Genomic DNA, 17,744 nt, shown 5'->3' with positions numbered 1-17,744 from the left:
ACTGAACACCAACAGCAGGGTCTCCTCTGGAGCAGCCTGCCTCCAAGCAGAGCCTCTCCCCTTCCTTCTCCTCCTGCCCCAGCAGGGAGAGGCACCCCACTCCACCCAGCTTGGGGGTGGCAGGAGCAACCCTCTAAGTCAGAGCGATCCCGCCTGCCCGTCGGCAGATTAACTCACCTCGCCACGGCCACCTCTTCTCGTGGGGCCGAGTACACGCAGCCCATGGTCGGGGCAGGGAAGAGGCAGACAAAGAGTCGCAGGGCAGCCGTGTCTGTCTGCAAGGGGAGGTGGGGGGGGACGGATCTAACTTAGCTCTGGAGCAACATGCACAGAGGCCTTTCCATTCTGCTCCTCCTGGGCATTAAAGCCAAGTGTCAGCCTTTTGTTAAGGAGAAGAGAGCCGGCACAAAAGGTCCGGGCACAGGTCATAGCAGGAGTGGTCCTGTCCGCTCAGATCCTCATGGCGGGGCTTTGGAAGTTACTGAGTGGATCCGCGCAGTCCTGAGAAACTGCAACATCTGGCAGCAGTGGCAGAAAGGAATTAGGAGTGGAGAATGAAGCCTCCCAGGATCCTCCGCAGCACACATCCCTCTCCCATCCGCGTGGAGCAGGGGGACGGGACACAAAACCCTCCCCCAGCCTTGTTACCTTGGAAACTGTTTATATCACAGCTGCTTTTATACATATTCTTTAAAAAAAGAAGTCGACACTGCAGCTGAATGAAATGATTCCAGACACTGCATGAGCAACGCTACGGGTAACTATGGCAGTGCCATTACGGAGGCAGCTGAAAGGAGTTTGTTCTCTTCAGGATCCTATTAAATTAAATTAGAGGTGGTCTCTCTCACACACACACACACACACACACGCAGGCGGCAAAGAGAGCTAATCAGGCTAAGGAGCTGGAGAAATTCCTGCCACAGGAAGCCCTACAAGCACCAGGGAATGGATTTCTCTATAGCTGCAAAATAGAGATAAGCCAATTTCTGCCCCAAACAATGTTAAAGATAGGGGAAGAAGGGAGGGGGTGACACCCAGTGTACCAATCAATGTCTCGCCTGCATCTCCCAGGGCAAAGGTCTGCACAACTCCAGAGCAGGGACACGAGAAAGGAAAGAAATCTGCGACTGTGAAATGAGCAGAGGAGGCGCAGCCGAAGAGTAAAAATAAATTAGCGCGTTCCCCAGCAATGCCACTGCAAGGAAGTGCGGTGGCCACGTCTGCGTGGCGATCGAGAGCCGTTCTCCCTAATGACATCTGCAGAGCAGGCCGTGGGGAAGGCTGCTCCAGTGGTTTCAATTAAGTCTGAAAACGGTCAAAACGCAAGCAATCCTCAGTCGGCGGTACGCTGGCCTGCCCAAAGCATGGGTGTTACACCACACAGGTACAGGGTGTCTTGTATGCAGCAAGCCTCTGCCCCTTCTCTGGGGGCTTCGGGCAGAACAGCTCTGCTTGGCTGTGAGGGTAAGGGATCAGCAAGCGCCTGAGTTGTAGCTGAACCCAAAGACGCATTGTCAGGGCAAGATTGTGACTGTTCCCAGGCCACGTGGGCTGATGGAGACACGCAGAGTGAACCCTGCCCAGATGCCATCCAGGGTGTTTTCACCATGCATCCATTCTTCCACAACCAAGGGCAGTTGCTGCAGCAGCAGCATTTCCTTTGGAGACCCTGCTGAGGTGACGTGGCTCAATCACAGCGTGCCGCTCAGCGGTGGCTCCCAAAAGCCCCAGGAGGGCACCAAGGTGCTGAACGCTGTGTCCAGGTTGGAGACTGTGCTTGCACTCTCCCACATTGCAGGTAAACCCAGTAAAGCAGCAGCCATCGTGATGCGTCTGAGTTGCTGTTCAGCACTTTCATCCTTCAGTCTTCCAAGGCTGAAGCTGAAGTTGGGGGCCAAAGTGACACAACAGAAACCATCACCCGGCACCATCAGATAAAGAAAATTCGGTGAGTCAAGGCAGAACTGCAGAGAATGTGCTGAAGAAAAGCAACAGCTCTTAAGGTCAAGGCTCTCCACTTCAACCAGAGACAGCCCCACTGAGGGCTCTCTGCCTTCACGGGTCCGAGACAGCTTCCCTGCCTGCAGACAGGCCTGCTCCTGCCTGCCCAGGGACCAGCTTGCTATCCAGCCTGCCACAGGCAGCAGCTGACAGGGTGATCCTGCGTCTCGCCGATTTGCTTGTTCATCAGAAAGGAAACTCCACCCCAGAATCAAGAATGACAGGAGGGAAGGAAACCCGAGGTTGAGCAAGCTTGTTTTCCCCACTCATTTCCCTCCAGGTTTCAAGTGTCCCATAAAATAATGCAGTGCAGGAAGTGGCTGTCTCTGTCCCAGAGGATGGATGTGCCACCAGCCACATCCTTGGCTTACGGGTCCATGCTGCCCTCAGACCAGCTTGCTGCAACGACCGCAGCAGGGCTCCAGCAGGCAATGGCAGGGTCAGGCTTAACGTACAGAAAAACTGCTTTAAAGCCTCGCCTTGTGCTTTTCATCTGCCTGGCTGTCACTTTTCCAAAACAAATTGTGTCAGACAAGGTCCGGAGCAACCTCACCCCTCCCTGGTTATCAGCAACAGGAGGTGCAATTGCACGCAGTGCTCCCTGCCAGCCATCCCCCGTGCAGACAGAGAAGGGAGCATGGATCCCACACAAGAAACACAGGCAAAATACCTGTGAGTCAGCTCAAAGCCAAAACCTCCAGCCAGTCTCAGACAGAAGCCCACAAGCTGAGTCCTGCAGCAGGACCAGGTGGTAACCCACACCCAGGGTGGCGAGCAAGTCCCTCTGCAGCGTGACTTCTCTACAGGGTCACGGCAGCCTCTGAAAGGGCTGCATGTGATGGGTGGTGGGTGGAAACAGTCACAAGGACTGCGAGCACAGGAGCTCTCCAAGTCAATCTGCGCCATGTCAGGATCTAATTTCAGATTGATAGTGCCATTTCTCCAGCCAGCTTAGCTCTCATCACAACGCAGCCATTCCTGTTACAATCTCCAGAGGCAACCGCATGTGCTGATACATGCAGCCCTCTTGCAGGCACGAGAGGGAAAGCATCCAACCAATCCAAGAAAATAAATTCCCAGGGTAAGGCTGAGCAGGCACAGATAGCTGGGCTGCTACCAGCCTTGCACATGCCTGTCTGCACAAGGTACTGCAGCCAGGGATATTTCTTCCTTTCAAACCCTTCCCAGCCATAAAAGACACTTTCCATCCTCCTGCAACATCAGTGCAGGTAGCCTGCCTTCAGGTTTGCTCTGAGCTGTGTGCTACTCTTCCCATTACCTGGGGATTTCACAACAGACCTGGCATCCCAGGCTTGCTTTCAGAGGGCTCTGCCACCAGAGGAGAGGATCATGATCTGACCAAAGCGGAAACGGTAAGACCAAACCTGCTCCTTTTCAATTATGACCTGAACTACAACACAAACACTGGATGACGAACCCTGAAAACTGAAAGTAGCATAACCTACTAAGGTAGACATGCAGATCTCATAACAGACCCACAACTGCTTGCTGTCTTTGATTTAGCTTTTAAACACAGGGTAACAGGAACATCATTCCCCTGCTGAAAAGCCTTCACTTGCCACCAAAGATCCTCATCTGAGCAGCCTACAGACAGGTCCTGCCACAGCTTCTTTCCACACCAGGCTGTAACACTTTGAAATGAAGGACTGACAAGTATTTCTTGCCAGAGAAACACTCACTAAGTGCCATGGGGAGAAACCCACTTCATGCAGGACACCGTGCTGGTGCAACTGTACGCGTTAAATCTCAAACTACTGCGAGCAGCCAGCCGTTGCTTTTCCCCTCCTCATGGCATGGCCTTGCAACCAACCACTCAGGACTGGGGAAGCCTACAGTGAATTTGCAGCCATCATTACAAACCCAGAGGATTCACCTGTGTTGTGTGGTCACCTTCTGCAAAGGCCTAATACTGGAAAGCACAGAGCTGGGCTAAGGCTGAGATAAAAAAACCCATTAGAAAACCGATGCTAAGTTTGGTATGTGACTCAGACAAGGAACTAAATGCACCCAGATCTCCACCAATGCAGCTCGCTCTTGGCCCTAAGCCCCTTGCAGAAGACAGGGTGGAACAAGGACCTCTCCCTCTCCAAATCCAGCCTCCTACTGCTGCCATAACCTGACCTCAAAGCCAAGCAAGCTTCACAAGAGCTGCCAAGCAGCTCATGCCCAGGAACTATCTCGCAGTTCCCCAAGACTATTTTTTCTCTTCAGAGCTAAGGGTAGATAAGATTTCTGATACAAAACCTGCTTAAGAGCAAGGGCACCTTTCTCCAGATTATCTAAATATGACTTTTATCAGAAAACACAGGGAATAGCCAAAGCAACCTTTAAGAGTTCTGAAGCACAGCCAGTGGCTTTTCTGCCTTGCCTTTTCTTGCCCTGCTTGGGAAAGGCAAATTACCGATTTAGGCCACACGGTGGGGTAAGGAAGAATTGCAGCCTGGCTCTTTCACGGGGATTTCCGCATTGCGAGGTGAACAGCTCAGAAAAAACTCCAGGGCAGAGAAATATACTTCAGGACTAAGTCCCCTCGCCTGGGGACCTCCCAGAATCCAGCTGAACTTCCCACACAGCCTCCAAGGACCAACTATAAGCAAGACTGAAAGCTACACTCAACCCCATGCTGCCTGAGAATTGTTACTTACACTGGTTGCATTTTGGGGAGGTCTGGGACTTCTTGCTTTTTCTTGCGAAAGAAGAACCAGTAAGTAAAAAGCCCGGTGATGAGCGAGATGAGAAACACATCCATCATGCTGAAAAGAGAGTCTTGCTGTGCAGCATTGTCAGCAGGGGAGATGTTCGGTTCCATGCCGGCATTCCCCATGACGGTCAGAGGCACTGTCAGCAAGGAAAAACAAACGAACATCAGTAGTCACACAGTGCCACAGGAGCATTAAGAGACCTTCAGAGCGTGCTTTTCCATTACACATTTATTCCTAGAAGCAAAAGGCAGCCCAACAACTCTCTGGAGAGAGGCTTTGCACCAAAATACTGCGAGATCATTTTACATCCCAAGGTATCTCACTGCCCCACCAAGTTTCTCCCTTCCCGTTGCATCCATGCTGATCCACCAGAAGTGATTTCTGCTCCCCCTCCACCAGCACCACCGGAGCAGCCCCACATTCCAGCCCAGGACCCCAACCTGGCTCCCACTAACACCCCAGCAAAACACAACAGGGACTCGTGGCCAGCCTTTACTAAAGCCCTTACTCACCACAGAGCCCATGGGGTGTTAGTGGGGGAAGACCCCACTCTTCCAGTCACCCCACAGATCTGGGGCTTTCTCCCTTCTTTGCACAAGGTGATACAATGTCCCAGACCTACTGCTGTGCTTATAAACCGCAGAGCAGGACTGTGGCATGGTGCTTCTGTGAGCATCCCCACGTTAGGCCGTTCCAACACAAATGACGAATACTTCTGATTTCCTATCCACCTCTGCATGCAGATTGGATTTACTATTAACCTATTTTGGGGCCTCTGGCTTCCCAGTTCCCTCCACTATCTTCCCCAGTTTAACTTCCACTTCCTTGAATTATGCCTTTCCCCTTGCCAAGGCAGAGTGTAAGTGACCCATGGCCATGCCCAGAGACCGCAGGAGTGCAAGGATGAGCACTCAGTCCTTAAGGCCCCGACTAGCCCTACAGCCCCTGTCCTCCTCCTGGGGAGCGACGCATTCCTCCCTTCCTCCCGCTGACCCTAGTCTAGATTGCAAGGTTACTCTCCCAACACAAGGACGTACTCTGTCCAAGCTAACAGATAATTAACTCAAAACTTGATTTGTAAGGGCAAAGTAACGCTCTTCTTGTACTTGGGCATCCTGCCAACCCAGGAGACCATGGACATTTCAACTTTCACACAGAAAAGTGACTCAGAGCCATGTGGGTGCTACCTGAGAGAAAGGACATTTCTCCATGAGGGGAGAGTTAACCTATTCTGCAAACCTGTGCCTGCCAGAGAAAAGATCCCAGACAGCTTTCCTTGGGGCTGAAAGAGAACAGCAAACTCCAGGTTGTGTCTGGGCTGAGAAATAAAACTGACTGAAGTTTAAGGTTACGTTAATGCATTCAGGAGCTGGAAAGAAAAGGGAAGGTGATGCTCAGGGAGCACTACCGAGGGAGACCAGGTAAGGTCTTCAGCAAATAAGAATGCCTTGTTCTTGCCCCACCAAGGAAAGGTCCAGCTCTGGAGAGCACAAAGCACTCTGCCACAGGCCACCAGCTATAAAAGGCAGCCCTGTGGAGTGCAGGGAGAAGTCCACGGCCACCTGGCAGTGATCATGGGTGGGCTCCTGGGTAGTTCTGCAGTCCAGCCAGCTCTCAGCCCCACAAGAAGTTTAATTCAGCGGAGAACTTGGCAAGTGACTGTAATATGAAGGTCACTAAAACACCACTGCAAAGCTTCCCGTTAGGTTCTCAGAGATGACACTAAGCAGGGGGGTGGAAGAAAAATGTTAGTCATGCAACTGCAGACAAGCAAATTGCCCATTCCTCTCTATCAGGCAGGTCACGCTGTCCTCCCTACCCCGCAGGCAGGCTTTCCATCACTGGATCTCAGAGCCAAACAAGAGCTGAGTGTTATTTCTGTACAACTGTAGACTAAACTGTTAAGTTAAAGCCTCCACAACCGGAGCTTAGCTGCCAACAAGGCACAGCTCCTGGCAGGGTCCCTCTCCTCTTCTGTGTTGGGTTCCAGTAAATCAGTGAGGAGCAGGTCCAGCAACTAACACCAAGGGAACACGCTGGTGAGGGGAAAACCGTTGCTGGTTTATTGCCTTCACAAGTCCTTTCCTATGGCACGTAAGGCAATAACAAACTTTTGCTCAAAGGAAGCCATGAAAAAAACCCAAGGCTGATGGAGACCACACTAAGCTAGTTTTGGGCAGGAGCTCCACCCTTGCCCTTCTGAGCACTAAAGCCAGCACTCGCAGCAGCCAAGCCCTAAGAAAGCCTCCTTGCACAGAGCACTGCAGCATCCCTCGTAACAAACCACACGTAGGGGCGAGTTTCAAGCTAGACATGTCTTTGGTGAGCGGCAGCCAGCAGGGGCAGAACGCACACAGGCTGCATACGCCTGGCCCCACAGCAACTTCCCTCCCAGCCCCAGATAGCTCAGATGCGGACATTCGCCAGCTGCCCTTACAGAGGGTGACAGAATGAGTTCCTGGGCTAATAAGCAAGGTGAGGGCTATGCCTCCAGCAGCAATTCATTGCTATGCCCAAAAATATCCAGCAGAGGATCTGGCCTCCCAGAGCAAAAGGGACAAGCAGCAGCCACGAGGGGTTTTGCTTTTTCAAGCCTCCGTAGGTGGTCTGCTCGCCCAAGCAGCAATGCCTTGGAGGAGGTGTCCTCAGGAGGGAAGCTCCTGCGAATGCAGGGTGGACAGATGCACGGGAGGAAGCCGTACTACCTCCTGGCCTACGCCACACTGCAGCTCTCCAGCACTTCACAGGGGAACCCTCCGGCTGCAGCTGGACCACCCACTCACTCCCCACACCCACAGCCAGAGGGAAAAGCACCATTTCTGGAGGCTTATGGGTCTGGTGCGTGGATGAGAGTCTTGGTTTGGTCTCTTTTCATTCACAAGTCTCCGCAGCATAAAAGTTATACACTGACCTCTAACCCTGGACGGAAACACAGTCATTCTCCAGTGATGGAACCAGAGACACAAGAACTGCTTTAGTTTTGATGACGGGCTCCATCTGGCCCTGGACATTTAGTTATTCAAGTCCTATATCCTAGCTACAGGTCTTTCTTTTTGCTCTCACTTCACCATCCCGACCCTTAGGAAAAGCTTTACTTAGATGTAGCAAGAGAAAGGCAAAGGATGTGGAATTAGACCTCACACTACTTTTTTTTTTAAAGGCTTGTCATAACTCGGGAACTATTTATTTAACTCACTTCACCGAGCACAGGAAGATGATTCCTAAATTTATCTCAGTCCTACATAGTAAGCTGTAGCAATTACTTTCCAGAAATTCACAGCAATTGATTTTCAAATATATGTCCTTTTCTAACTTCCAGTGAAAAGAAACATGACTCTTACGTGAAATTTAGCTGTCCTGGAAATCCTGCAGCCTCTGGAAGGAACCTGATAGAATCAGACAGTTCTTTAAAGGGAGCGGCATAGGGGAGGAATTTATGGTGCAGAAGTAAAAGCTCCCCTGACACCAGTTTCAAAGGCAGTTATTTTATCCCCAATGTTTATTATACCTTCAATCAAAACAGAACAGGCTTCCTTTTTTTTTTTAATGATGGCTCCTTTTCCTGATCCTTGTTTATGCACACAGTATCTGGTGTAAAGCAACCAGTCTCAGCCGAGATGTGAGGCATCTACATCGCACAGAAAAGTCACAACATTTTGAAAGACTGCAATCAAGCAATGCTATATTTTAGCACAGTTTTTAGCACAGCTTCTGAATGCAGCTTCCAAACCTGGGAATTTGCTTGCTACACAGCAGCTCACAATCATTCAAATCACCAGGGAACCCCTTTGCGCACCTCCATCCTGCCAAACAGATGCACTTCCTCCTCATATTAAAAAGGTGCATGGGTATTAGGAATACACACCTTTGAAGCAAAGGACTGGAAGCACTGTCAGTGCCAGGCATCTCCAAATCCCCCACAATTTCCACGTGGACTAAAGGTGCTATAATGTCACAGGATTAAAAACATTAAAATAAAAATAGCATTACAACAAACAAGATGGGATGGGGAATGCCCTAAAAGCCAAACAGTCAGCAACCCAAAGACATCTGTTCTTGCCCTGCTCTTGCACAGAGCCGATGGCAGCCTTAGGACGGGGTACAGCAGAAGTCCCCAAAAGCACGCTGGAGCCCCCCAATCCAACTGGCACGCACAGCATCGTGGTTGCGAAACACGGCTGGGAGGTCTCCCTTTCTGCCAAAAGGATGTTTCTGCAAGTCACACTGTATATCTTCTAGAGACCAAAAGGCCTCGTCTCTGAAGCTAAGCTATCAATTTGGGCAGGAAGTTGGCTCTTTGAGTTGAAGTAGCCTTTTATTTATATAATGGTTGTTATGACTTTCAGGTATCTCAGGACAATTTGGCTTCCCAGTCCCAGACTGCAGCCTGCAACTCTTACTCCAAAAATGAGTGGCCAAACTCTGTGCTTCACTCTCCTCTGACCTGTGCCATCATAACCACGCTGTGACCTGCAGCATCAGCTCTGCTCACATGAGAGGGAAAGGAGAAGGAAGACTGCTGACCAAGCACAGACCCAGGCTGCTCACCACTCCCACCCCTGATAACTGATCCCCAGGCTCCAGCTGGCCACCTGATCACAGCCTGTAGCACTAAGAAGCTCCTGAGTTCAGCATAACACAGCAGAGAGGGCTCCCCATGCCTATGCAGCAATAGACACGAGTCCTGCTCTGTCCTACGGACTCTGCCTGCCCTGGCACAGGGCAGCACCGAGGCTACACCCTCATCTCCCATGCCCCTGAGCTGATTGAAACAGCCAGAGTTTTCCCAATGGGAACCAAGGGGTATCAGTGTCCTTCGGACACCTGCAGATAAGCACAGGAGCTGCAGGCAGAAGCTCTATTTTGAAATATGCGCACGCTAAAATCTATGACAACCAAGGTAAAGGAGGAATTGAGTGACATAAATGCATGCAATGCCACCAGTCACCCTCCGCCCGACATTCACACCGCTGCCAGGCACCATTCAAAGGTTGCTCAGCAGGGCTTAGGCAGCCAAGCCTTCCCCAGCCTGCAGCAAGGTCTAGGCTGTCTCAGCTAATTGCTAGCAGGGACACCAGGTAACCAATTAAGTTAAATCACACCTGTAGGAAAGAGCTCGCCACATACCTCGCAGTAATACCATCACACTGCCAACATAAGCCCTGGAGCGAGGACACTTACCAAAGGACTACTTTCCGGTTTCTTGTAAACCAGAACCCATGCAAGCCACCACTCCCCTACCAGCAACACACACTCAAAAAGCCAACGGTTCTTCAGGCTTCTTGCTTTCTCCAGGTCAGACTTGCAGTAAAAACCCCACACAGCCACACCAGGGAAGGGGACAAAGGGGCACTGCTGGTAGAGCTGACTTGGTAGAGCACTTTTCTTGCTCTCTGCAGCCACATGATGACCACCCTCGTGTCACTGACTCAGCACATGCAATGCATTAGTGAACAAAGCAGAAGCACAGCTGTCACGATTCCTAGTGCTGAAATGCCAGCATTACCATGAGATCTGCAAGAGCCACCCTTCTCATCGAGGACCAACCCGAACTCCCTAGGTGCATGTCGGTGTGCGTGACCAGACGCTCCTCCCCACCATGTGCCTGGCGTGTCCCAGGGATCGCCCTTTCTCTTGTGCTGACCATTCTTGCATGGGACCAAGGCACAACACAGATCAGGGATGCGATCAGCCTCAAGAAGCAGCCCTAAACCCCACAATTTTAAACCAGAGATCAGTTATTTCCACTGGCATCATGGCACAGCCCCAAATGACAGCTTCAGGGCAGAGGGGAGGCACAGCATGGAACCGAGCAGCCAAAGGGAACGGGAACCCCTTCTCTTTGTACAGAGCTAATCTGCAGCCTGAGCTTTAGAAACAACAGCAAAATAAATACAAGCTAACTAAAAACCAACTAAAACACCTGGGAGGGGAAAAAGAAAACCACCCAGTGGCCCTCTCACAGGTCTCTATTCCCACGGCATCTGCAAAGCTTGTCAAGAGCTTGCACAGACAGCAGCAACAGGAGGAAGCTGTGGCGAGCCCACATCACTCCACACAGTGGTGGCGGTGGAGAAGGAAAAGAGTTGCTTACGACAGGAATGCAGTCTTGTGACCAATGGGTTTTCTTCTTTCACCCACTAAAGATGCAAGGCAGGCGCATTACTGATGTGTGTCCGAAAGAGGAGCCCTACAGACGTGAGCTCATGAGGAAGGAGGGGAGGCAGCAGCAGCAGAAAGAGAGCAGAGCTGTGGTGGAAATGGCATTTCTGCCCATAAACCCGTGCCTGGTCTCTTCTGAATTGCACTGCAGTGAAGACTTTCTGGCGTGCTAGTCTGTGGTATTAGGCCAGGAGACCCTTGGGGCAAAAATCCTCTCTCATTCCTCTTCAGGTATGAATGTAACCAATTAGAATAAGAAACTCTGTTTACACCAGCCTGTGCCAGTCTCAGCAACTCTCAAATTAGCTCTTTTTCCCATCCTTTTTAGTAAAGGGAGACCTGGCAAGAAAAGCAGTCCTTTCCAAAACAATAGCGGACCATTGAAGTTGGCGCTCGGATCCAAGTTATTTAACATTGCTTTCAACAGCCCTTGGATTAGCCTCTTCTCTGTAGCTCTGCCGCACAGAGATTGCATTTCACCTCAGTAAGTGGCCTTTGGTCTGGCCAGATGAGTGGCCGTGCCTGGCCTGGTCTGCACAGGCTCCCTGCTTTGGGAGGGCTCACCCTGCAGGTGAGTGCAGCCTCCGGGAGCCCAGGAATTTCGGAAAGAAGGCACGGTGGGAAACCTCACAGCTGCCTCACTCCATCAGCCTCAGCTTGAGCACCCGCGCTGGTGCTCGCTGTGAAACAGGGCAGCCCCGGCAAGCGGTGAGCCAAAGGTGTGCTTTCCTCATCACAGCAATAACGAGCAGTGAGCCAGGGCTGTCCTTCACCACTGCTGCCACAACGAGGTCTGGCCGCCACACACCTCCACTTCTGTATCACTTTCTTCCCACGTATTTAAAGAGAATCCCAACACATCCCACCACTTCCCATTAACCACCACCAGCTGAATAAAGAAGGGTGGAAAGCAGCAGAGCCTCTCTCACACAATACTAGGGAAAGTGACTCTCCATGGGCCTCTTGGCACTGCGTGCAACTCAGACACCCCAATCTAAACGGAGGACTTGGCTGCAGGAACACCTCCAGTATGGGCAAGATATATATCCAACTCAAAAGCAACAGAACAAATTACTCTCGCTGTGCAAGGTCTCTTCTAAGCAAACCTTGACACACTGGCTCAGACACCAGCAGAACTTCTATTTTAGTCATGAGACAGATGTGAAGCGTGCATCAGTCAGTCTGGAGCTTGAAATACTGCATATCTGAACTTTCACTGTCACACTTGGACTTTTTTTCTGGCCTGTAAGTCTTATTCAAGGACAGCAGAGCAGCTGTAAAAGCAAGAAAGAGAACAACAAGAGCTGTTTTACTGGGGCAGAAAGCAACTCTACACTACAGATATATCAAGGTGGGGCTATGCAGTAAGCCCAGTACACTGAACCAAACAACTTAGGGCATTATCCAACACCAAAACTAATTCAAACTTGCCAACCTGCCTCAAAAGAAAGCCCAGAATTACTGTGTTTGCACACTTCCTTTCACCAGGTAAAAGCCTGTTTCTCAACCTATAAACAAGGATGTAGGGCATCTCACCAGCTTAGGCACCTGAACACCTTCCTTCACGCAGATTAACATGAGCCAGCACTCAAAAACAAGTGTCGAGGATTACAGGTTAAACAAAACCTGAGAACAGCAGGTAAACCAAACCTCCCTGCTAACTAATACTGTTCCCCAGGCTCCCTTCCCAGGGAGGGACAAAAGCAGTGCATTGCGCTTCTGGCATTGTTTGAAAGCGGAATAGGGGTCTCAACACCACCAATATTCAGGAGCTGGGACAAGACTGCAGGTGTTTTAGACCACCCTTTTGCCAACTACCACAGCACTACTCAGTCAAACCAATTGCTCAGAGGGCTATGCTGCAAAACCTCAGGAGTGACCCATTCAGGCATGTATTTTGCATGGTTCAGGTCCTGCTGAAGATCTTTTTTTTTGAAGATCAAGAGGGGTATACAGTATTTTTTCAGCAGCTTTTTCTGCAAGTGTTGTACCCAATGCTGCCACAGGTGGAAGTTCAGTGAAAACCATTCTCCTCCAAACCAGCTGTTTGCCGACCCCCTGCCTGCCTTTGTTGAAGGTTCCTGTGAGCAGCTCTGATTTCGCCTGCAGCCACTACGGGGAGGGGAACACTACGGACTGGGTTGGGAGCCACAGACTTCGACCTCTTACCCCAGGAAGAGTTTGAACTGCAAAGCCTTCTAATACCGTTCTCATTTGGGAGGTTTCCTTTGAAACGAACAGCTGGAAAAGCAGAGGTTCATGGTTAAACAGATCCTGCAAAGGTTTAAGAACTGTAAAGACCTCTGGTTGAAACAGTATGCTTTGCAGATTTATTTATTTAAAGAACACCAAGCACTGTTTTTATGTATTTATAAGGCAGCTTTCCTCTGAGGATGTGAGACCTTTCCAGACATTACATGCCTGACTCCTATGTTGCCGTAAGGGAAGGAGGTGTTACTGCACAATCCTTACATCCCATGATAACCCAGCAAGAGAGCTGTCCTCCTGGTCCCAGACCCAGGCTTCACATCTGGCTGCTCTATTAGAAAGGTGTGCAGTCGCCCTATGAACACCTCTGTGCCTGCTGTGGGTAAGGCAATCTGAGCTGTATTTTACTTTTTTGAACACTTGTGAAATACAGACAACTACCCAGCCCAGTCCCCCGCAATCACGCACAACCACATGCACCAGCAGAACCCAGAACATCAATCCTGTACCCAAAGCGTGTATCCCTGTGCTGAGAAGGGACACAAGGCCACAGGACAGCAGACGAGTCAGGCAGGGAATAAGTAGCGCCACAGGCTGAAAGGGTGATCCCAGGTTACAAAATCTGCAGCTCTCCAACTCCACACTCCTGGTATGGTCAATATAAACAGAAGATACTTGACACAGGATTTTTCTCCCCCTTCCTAACACAAGCTGCTCCTCCTACCTCCAGCGGTTATGCATACAGCCCTGTTACACAACCAGGGCTTGCACAATCCTTGCAGGCATTTTATCAGCTTGCTCCTTCAAAGCTTGGAGCTTGCTAGAACCAAGAGATGCTAGCAAAGACCCGTAAAAGCAAGTCAATAGACGCATTTCACAGGCAACCACACAGCAAGACCCAGTGTACTTGCCAGCACCGCAAAGAAAGACCTACCAACTCCCTAAGCTGGTTACTAAACCTTTCCCAGCAGACTTGCACATGCACTTGCAGAGCCCCATCTTTAACCCCAAACCTCCCCATCTCCTACCCCACACCGCAAGAACGGAAAGGAAAATTTGTCAATAATCCCACGTAATCCTTGCAAAGGAATAACTGGAGGCCCAGAAGCGGCTGATAACTAAGCAAGAATACTATAATAATCCGCCACCACATGTCAATCTCAGCCTCTCTTTGGACTTGTGGCCCTAGAGAAGCCATCAGAGGTACAAATGCTCCTCTTCTGCTCTTTCTGAATTCCATGAGCAATCAGCAGCACACAATTGACTTGAGTGTTTACTTGGGGAGAAGCAGCAAGAGACTATAAGCAGCCTGTAATTATTTGTTCCGATATATAACATTTCAGACTCTATTAAAAAAACAATCTTGGCAGAGGTACACCTGTCATTGCAGGGCTCGTGACTCACTCTCAGCAACAGCGTGTATAAAGTAATCTCACTGCTCGGATCAAATGATCACATTGGGAAAGCAACTTATGCAAGTTCTACGAATTGTGTTTTTAGAGGTAGGAGAGCCCATGTCAGCAAATAGAACAAAGTTCAGTGTCAGCGGAGGAAACTGTTGGGTGGCTTTCTTTTATACCAGAGGAAAGGGATGGGGAAGAGATGGCAGGAACACAGACTTCAGCAGGGAAGCCTTCTTCCTAGTCCCTCAGGACTGATAAAGCACGGTATTTTGGCTGCGTCACAACAGCCAAAGGTGAGAGTAAAGATCAAACAAGATTTCAGTCCAGACAGTTCCACGTGCCGCTTCTGCGGCAAGTGAACTGGGTAAAGAAACCATCGCTCCCGGCCTGTCAGGTCTCACTGCCAGCTGACCTCCCCAAAGCCAGCTGTGCCCACAGACGCTCCACAACCTGGAATGCTCAAAAGAAAGAGGTTACCTTGCACCAACGGCTCTGCAATCAAGCGCTGATGGGGCCTGTGAGCCCCGGCACAGAGGGCAGCGAGCAGCAAAGAAAGCCTCCCTTGAGACAAGGAGTTTTGATCGTGTGGCCCCGTCGAGCTCGTCCACCTGCTTTGGAAGAAACAAAACAAAAGTTGCAGAAGGCACTTACTTGCTCAACCCTGGCTACCCAGAAGGCACCACCCCAGAGATTATTGACTGAACAAAAGGCAACTGCAAACCAATGACAAAGCAAGAGGTTTTACTCTGTCACAATTAGAACAGGACTAATTAATAGACAGTTAAGCTAGCTGTGTGACACTACCTCCTCCTTCCTGCCCACTCTTCACCTTACTCTCCAGGGCTTTTACACTAGATTAAAAGGGAAATGCTCAGTTGTGTCAGGTTTTTTTTTTTTCTTCCCTGTAGCACCAATATTCCTCCTGCTTCTTCCCCACTTTATGGGCAAGTGTTTTGCAAATATAGTTCTCATGCACCATCACATCCACGTGCAACACAGAGGACTCTCCGGATCCGGACACTCTACCATGTACATCCTCCTTCAGAGCAATCAACCATCATAAGATGCATCTGAAGGAAAACCCAAGAGCTGCACTGGGGCAAGTTCAGGTTCTCCACGAGGGGCCTGGCTCACCAGCCCTTCCTCAACAAAACACAGATTTCCTCACCTGCAGCAGATTAATCCGCAAGTTTGCTTTGCATGTACACAACAGCTCATCAGGATTTCTCAGAGAACTACAGAAATACCGAAAGAAAGCACATTCCCTTCTATCTAGCAAAGGGATGCATGCATCAGTGCATACCACTAAGCACAGCTCTGCCGGCTAACAACAAAATTAAATCCCATATCTCGTCACTACGGTCCACACGAAGCATAAAGCCCTACTGAAGGAGAGACGGCCCCACCAACACTGTTTCAGAATTTAGAAACAGAGACCTGATCCTTCCTTGTACTCTTCCAGCTTCTCAACCAGATATACATTTCTGCTTTTAAGAAAGAGCTGTAAAAGTACAAACCTATTTCAGTTCTCCAAATCTGTTCAGATTAGGCAGAAAACCTCAGCGATCCCTCTTCTCTACATGCATTCCACCAGGTATTACTATTCCTTTTCACGCTCTGAAAGCTAACCCATGGTCTAAACACTGGCAGACCAAAGCTTGCTCCAAGCTACGCCAGCTGTGCTTACTCCTGCAAATAAGATGACTTCCTAAGAATCAGTTCCACTTTGATGACTAACTCCCAACACCATGATCCAGGTGTCTTCACCCCCTCCAGCTTTAACATTTCCAAACAAGAGGTTTTCCATTGTTTCATTTGACAAGTACATTCCCTACAGGGATAACTTCACTCTCCAAAGCAGTTCCATCAGGAAAAGAGCGGGATAAAGAGTATTCCAACACCACAAAAGTTTATAAAGAGAACAGGCAGAACAGCAGCAAATCAGCCCAGCGTGCAGCAAAGGTGTCAGATGCCAGGAACAACTTTCTGCAGAGAAGGGCCAGAAAAATAAGTTCACTGAAGGCTTTTAACCAGCAACCACCCAGGGTGGGGTAAGCACAAGCGACCCTTCAGGGTGTGGCGGCGGCGAGGCGGGCGGACGCGGCCCTGCAGCAGCCCGGCTGCCGGCCCAGGGCTCGGCGGGGAGCAGCCTGCGGGGCCGGCAGGGCCCCGAGCACTGGCTCCCCCCGTGCCGTGCGCCCCCTCCTCAGCCCCACGGCACGGGCCCCACAGCCCCCGGGGAGCCAGGCATGATAGGGGCACCCCCTGCCCCCCAAATAATAGGGGGGCCCAGTCACACCAGACCCCCCAGCAACAGGGGGCTCTAGTCATCCCAGTCCCCCCATTTGGGGAGGGGTCAAGTCACATCAACCTCCCATAAATTAACAGGGGGACCATTCATACCACCCCCCACACCGGGGACCCTAGTCACCCCAGTCCTCCCAGTAACAGGTGGCCCCACACCACTCCCCCCATATAACGGGGGCGCACTCATCCCAGTCCCGTCCCGTCCCCCCCCAGTCAGGGGATGCCGGCCCCCCACTGTCCGTCACAGAGAACCCAGGGGGCCGAGCCCGGCCCACCCTCAGCCGCAGGGGACCGACCCAGGGCCGCAGCTGCCCCGGGAGCCGCCCGCGCTCCCCAGCCCCGGCCCCCCGCAGCACCCACCACGCCGGCCGTCGGACGCTGGCGGCGGCGCCCCGCAGTCCCGGCGCGGCCGGCACGTAGGGCGGATCGCACCATTCAGGCACACGCTCGGGGGGGAAGGGGGGAACACGCTCCGCCCCCACCGCCCGCCAATGGACTGCGGGCGCGCCCGCCGGATGAGATCCCCCCCTCTGCGGCGGCGCGGTTGGTACGACCCGTCCGCGACCGGCGTACGGGGGGGTCTTAAAGGGACAGGAGGAACTGGGGAGGGCGCGGGGTCGGGGTTAGGGGCAGGGTGCTGGGATCAAAGGTCAAAGCGGAGGTCAGGCAGCGTGCTCAGTAAGCGGTGAAGGGTGCCAAGGGTCAGAGGTTAGGGTGGGCTGGGGATGCAGGGGAGGAGACAAGGATTAAGGTACAATGCAGTAAAGGGTGGGGGTCAGGGTGCAGAGGGCTAGGGGTCAGAGGTCACAGTGGGGTGTAAGCAACAGGTCAAGGGTCAAAGTAGGAGGCAGGGTTGGGTCAAGGTGTGGGGTCAAGGTTGGGAAGTTAGGGTTGGGGCGGGTCAGGGTTAGGGCCAGCATTGGGGTCAAGGTGGGGCCAG

At 51.3% G+C, this 17,744-nt stretch overlaps 1 protein-coding gene across 3 annotated transcripts in view; it reads right to left on the bottom strand.

Moving 5' to 3' along the window:
- Positions 1–17,250, bottom strand: part of LOC104046690 (NADPH--cytochrome P450 reductase) — a 30,444-nt gene extending 13,194 nt beyond the window's left edge. Inside the window, exons 1-3 of one of the 3 annotated variants that reach the window (XM_064468149.1) lie at positions 17,165–17,250; positions 14,975–15,108; positions 4,668–4,860 (exon numbers count right to left, since the gene is read on the bottom strand). In XM_064468149.1, the coding sequence (XP_064324219.1) occupies positions 4,668–4,846 (179 nt within the window). In that variant the 5' untranslated portion in view covers positions 4,847–4,860; positions 14,975–15,108; positions 17,165–17,250. Of the gene's footprint in view, positions 1–177; positions 370–4,667; positions 4,861–14,974; positions 15,109–17,164 lie in introns of those variants that run through there. The other 2 variants (XM_064468150.1, XM_064468151.1) reach the window with 2 other exon arrangements.
- Between the last annotated feature and the right edge of the window lie 494 nt (positions 17,251–17,744).

This window comes from Phalacrocorax carbo, chromosome 17 (genome assembly GCF_963921805.1).
Source record: "Phalacrocorax carbo chromosome 17, bPhaCar2.1, whole genome shotgun sequence".
Classification (NCBI taxonomy): domain Eukaryota; kingdom Metazoa; phylum Chordata; class Aves; order Suliformes; family Phalacrocoracidae; genus Phalacrocorax; species Phalacrocorax carbo.
Note: the sequence above shows the minus strand (reverse complement) of the source record. Positions and strands in the feature narration are given on the sequence as shown.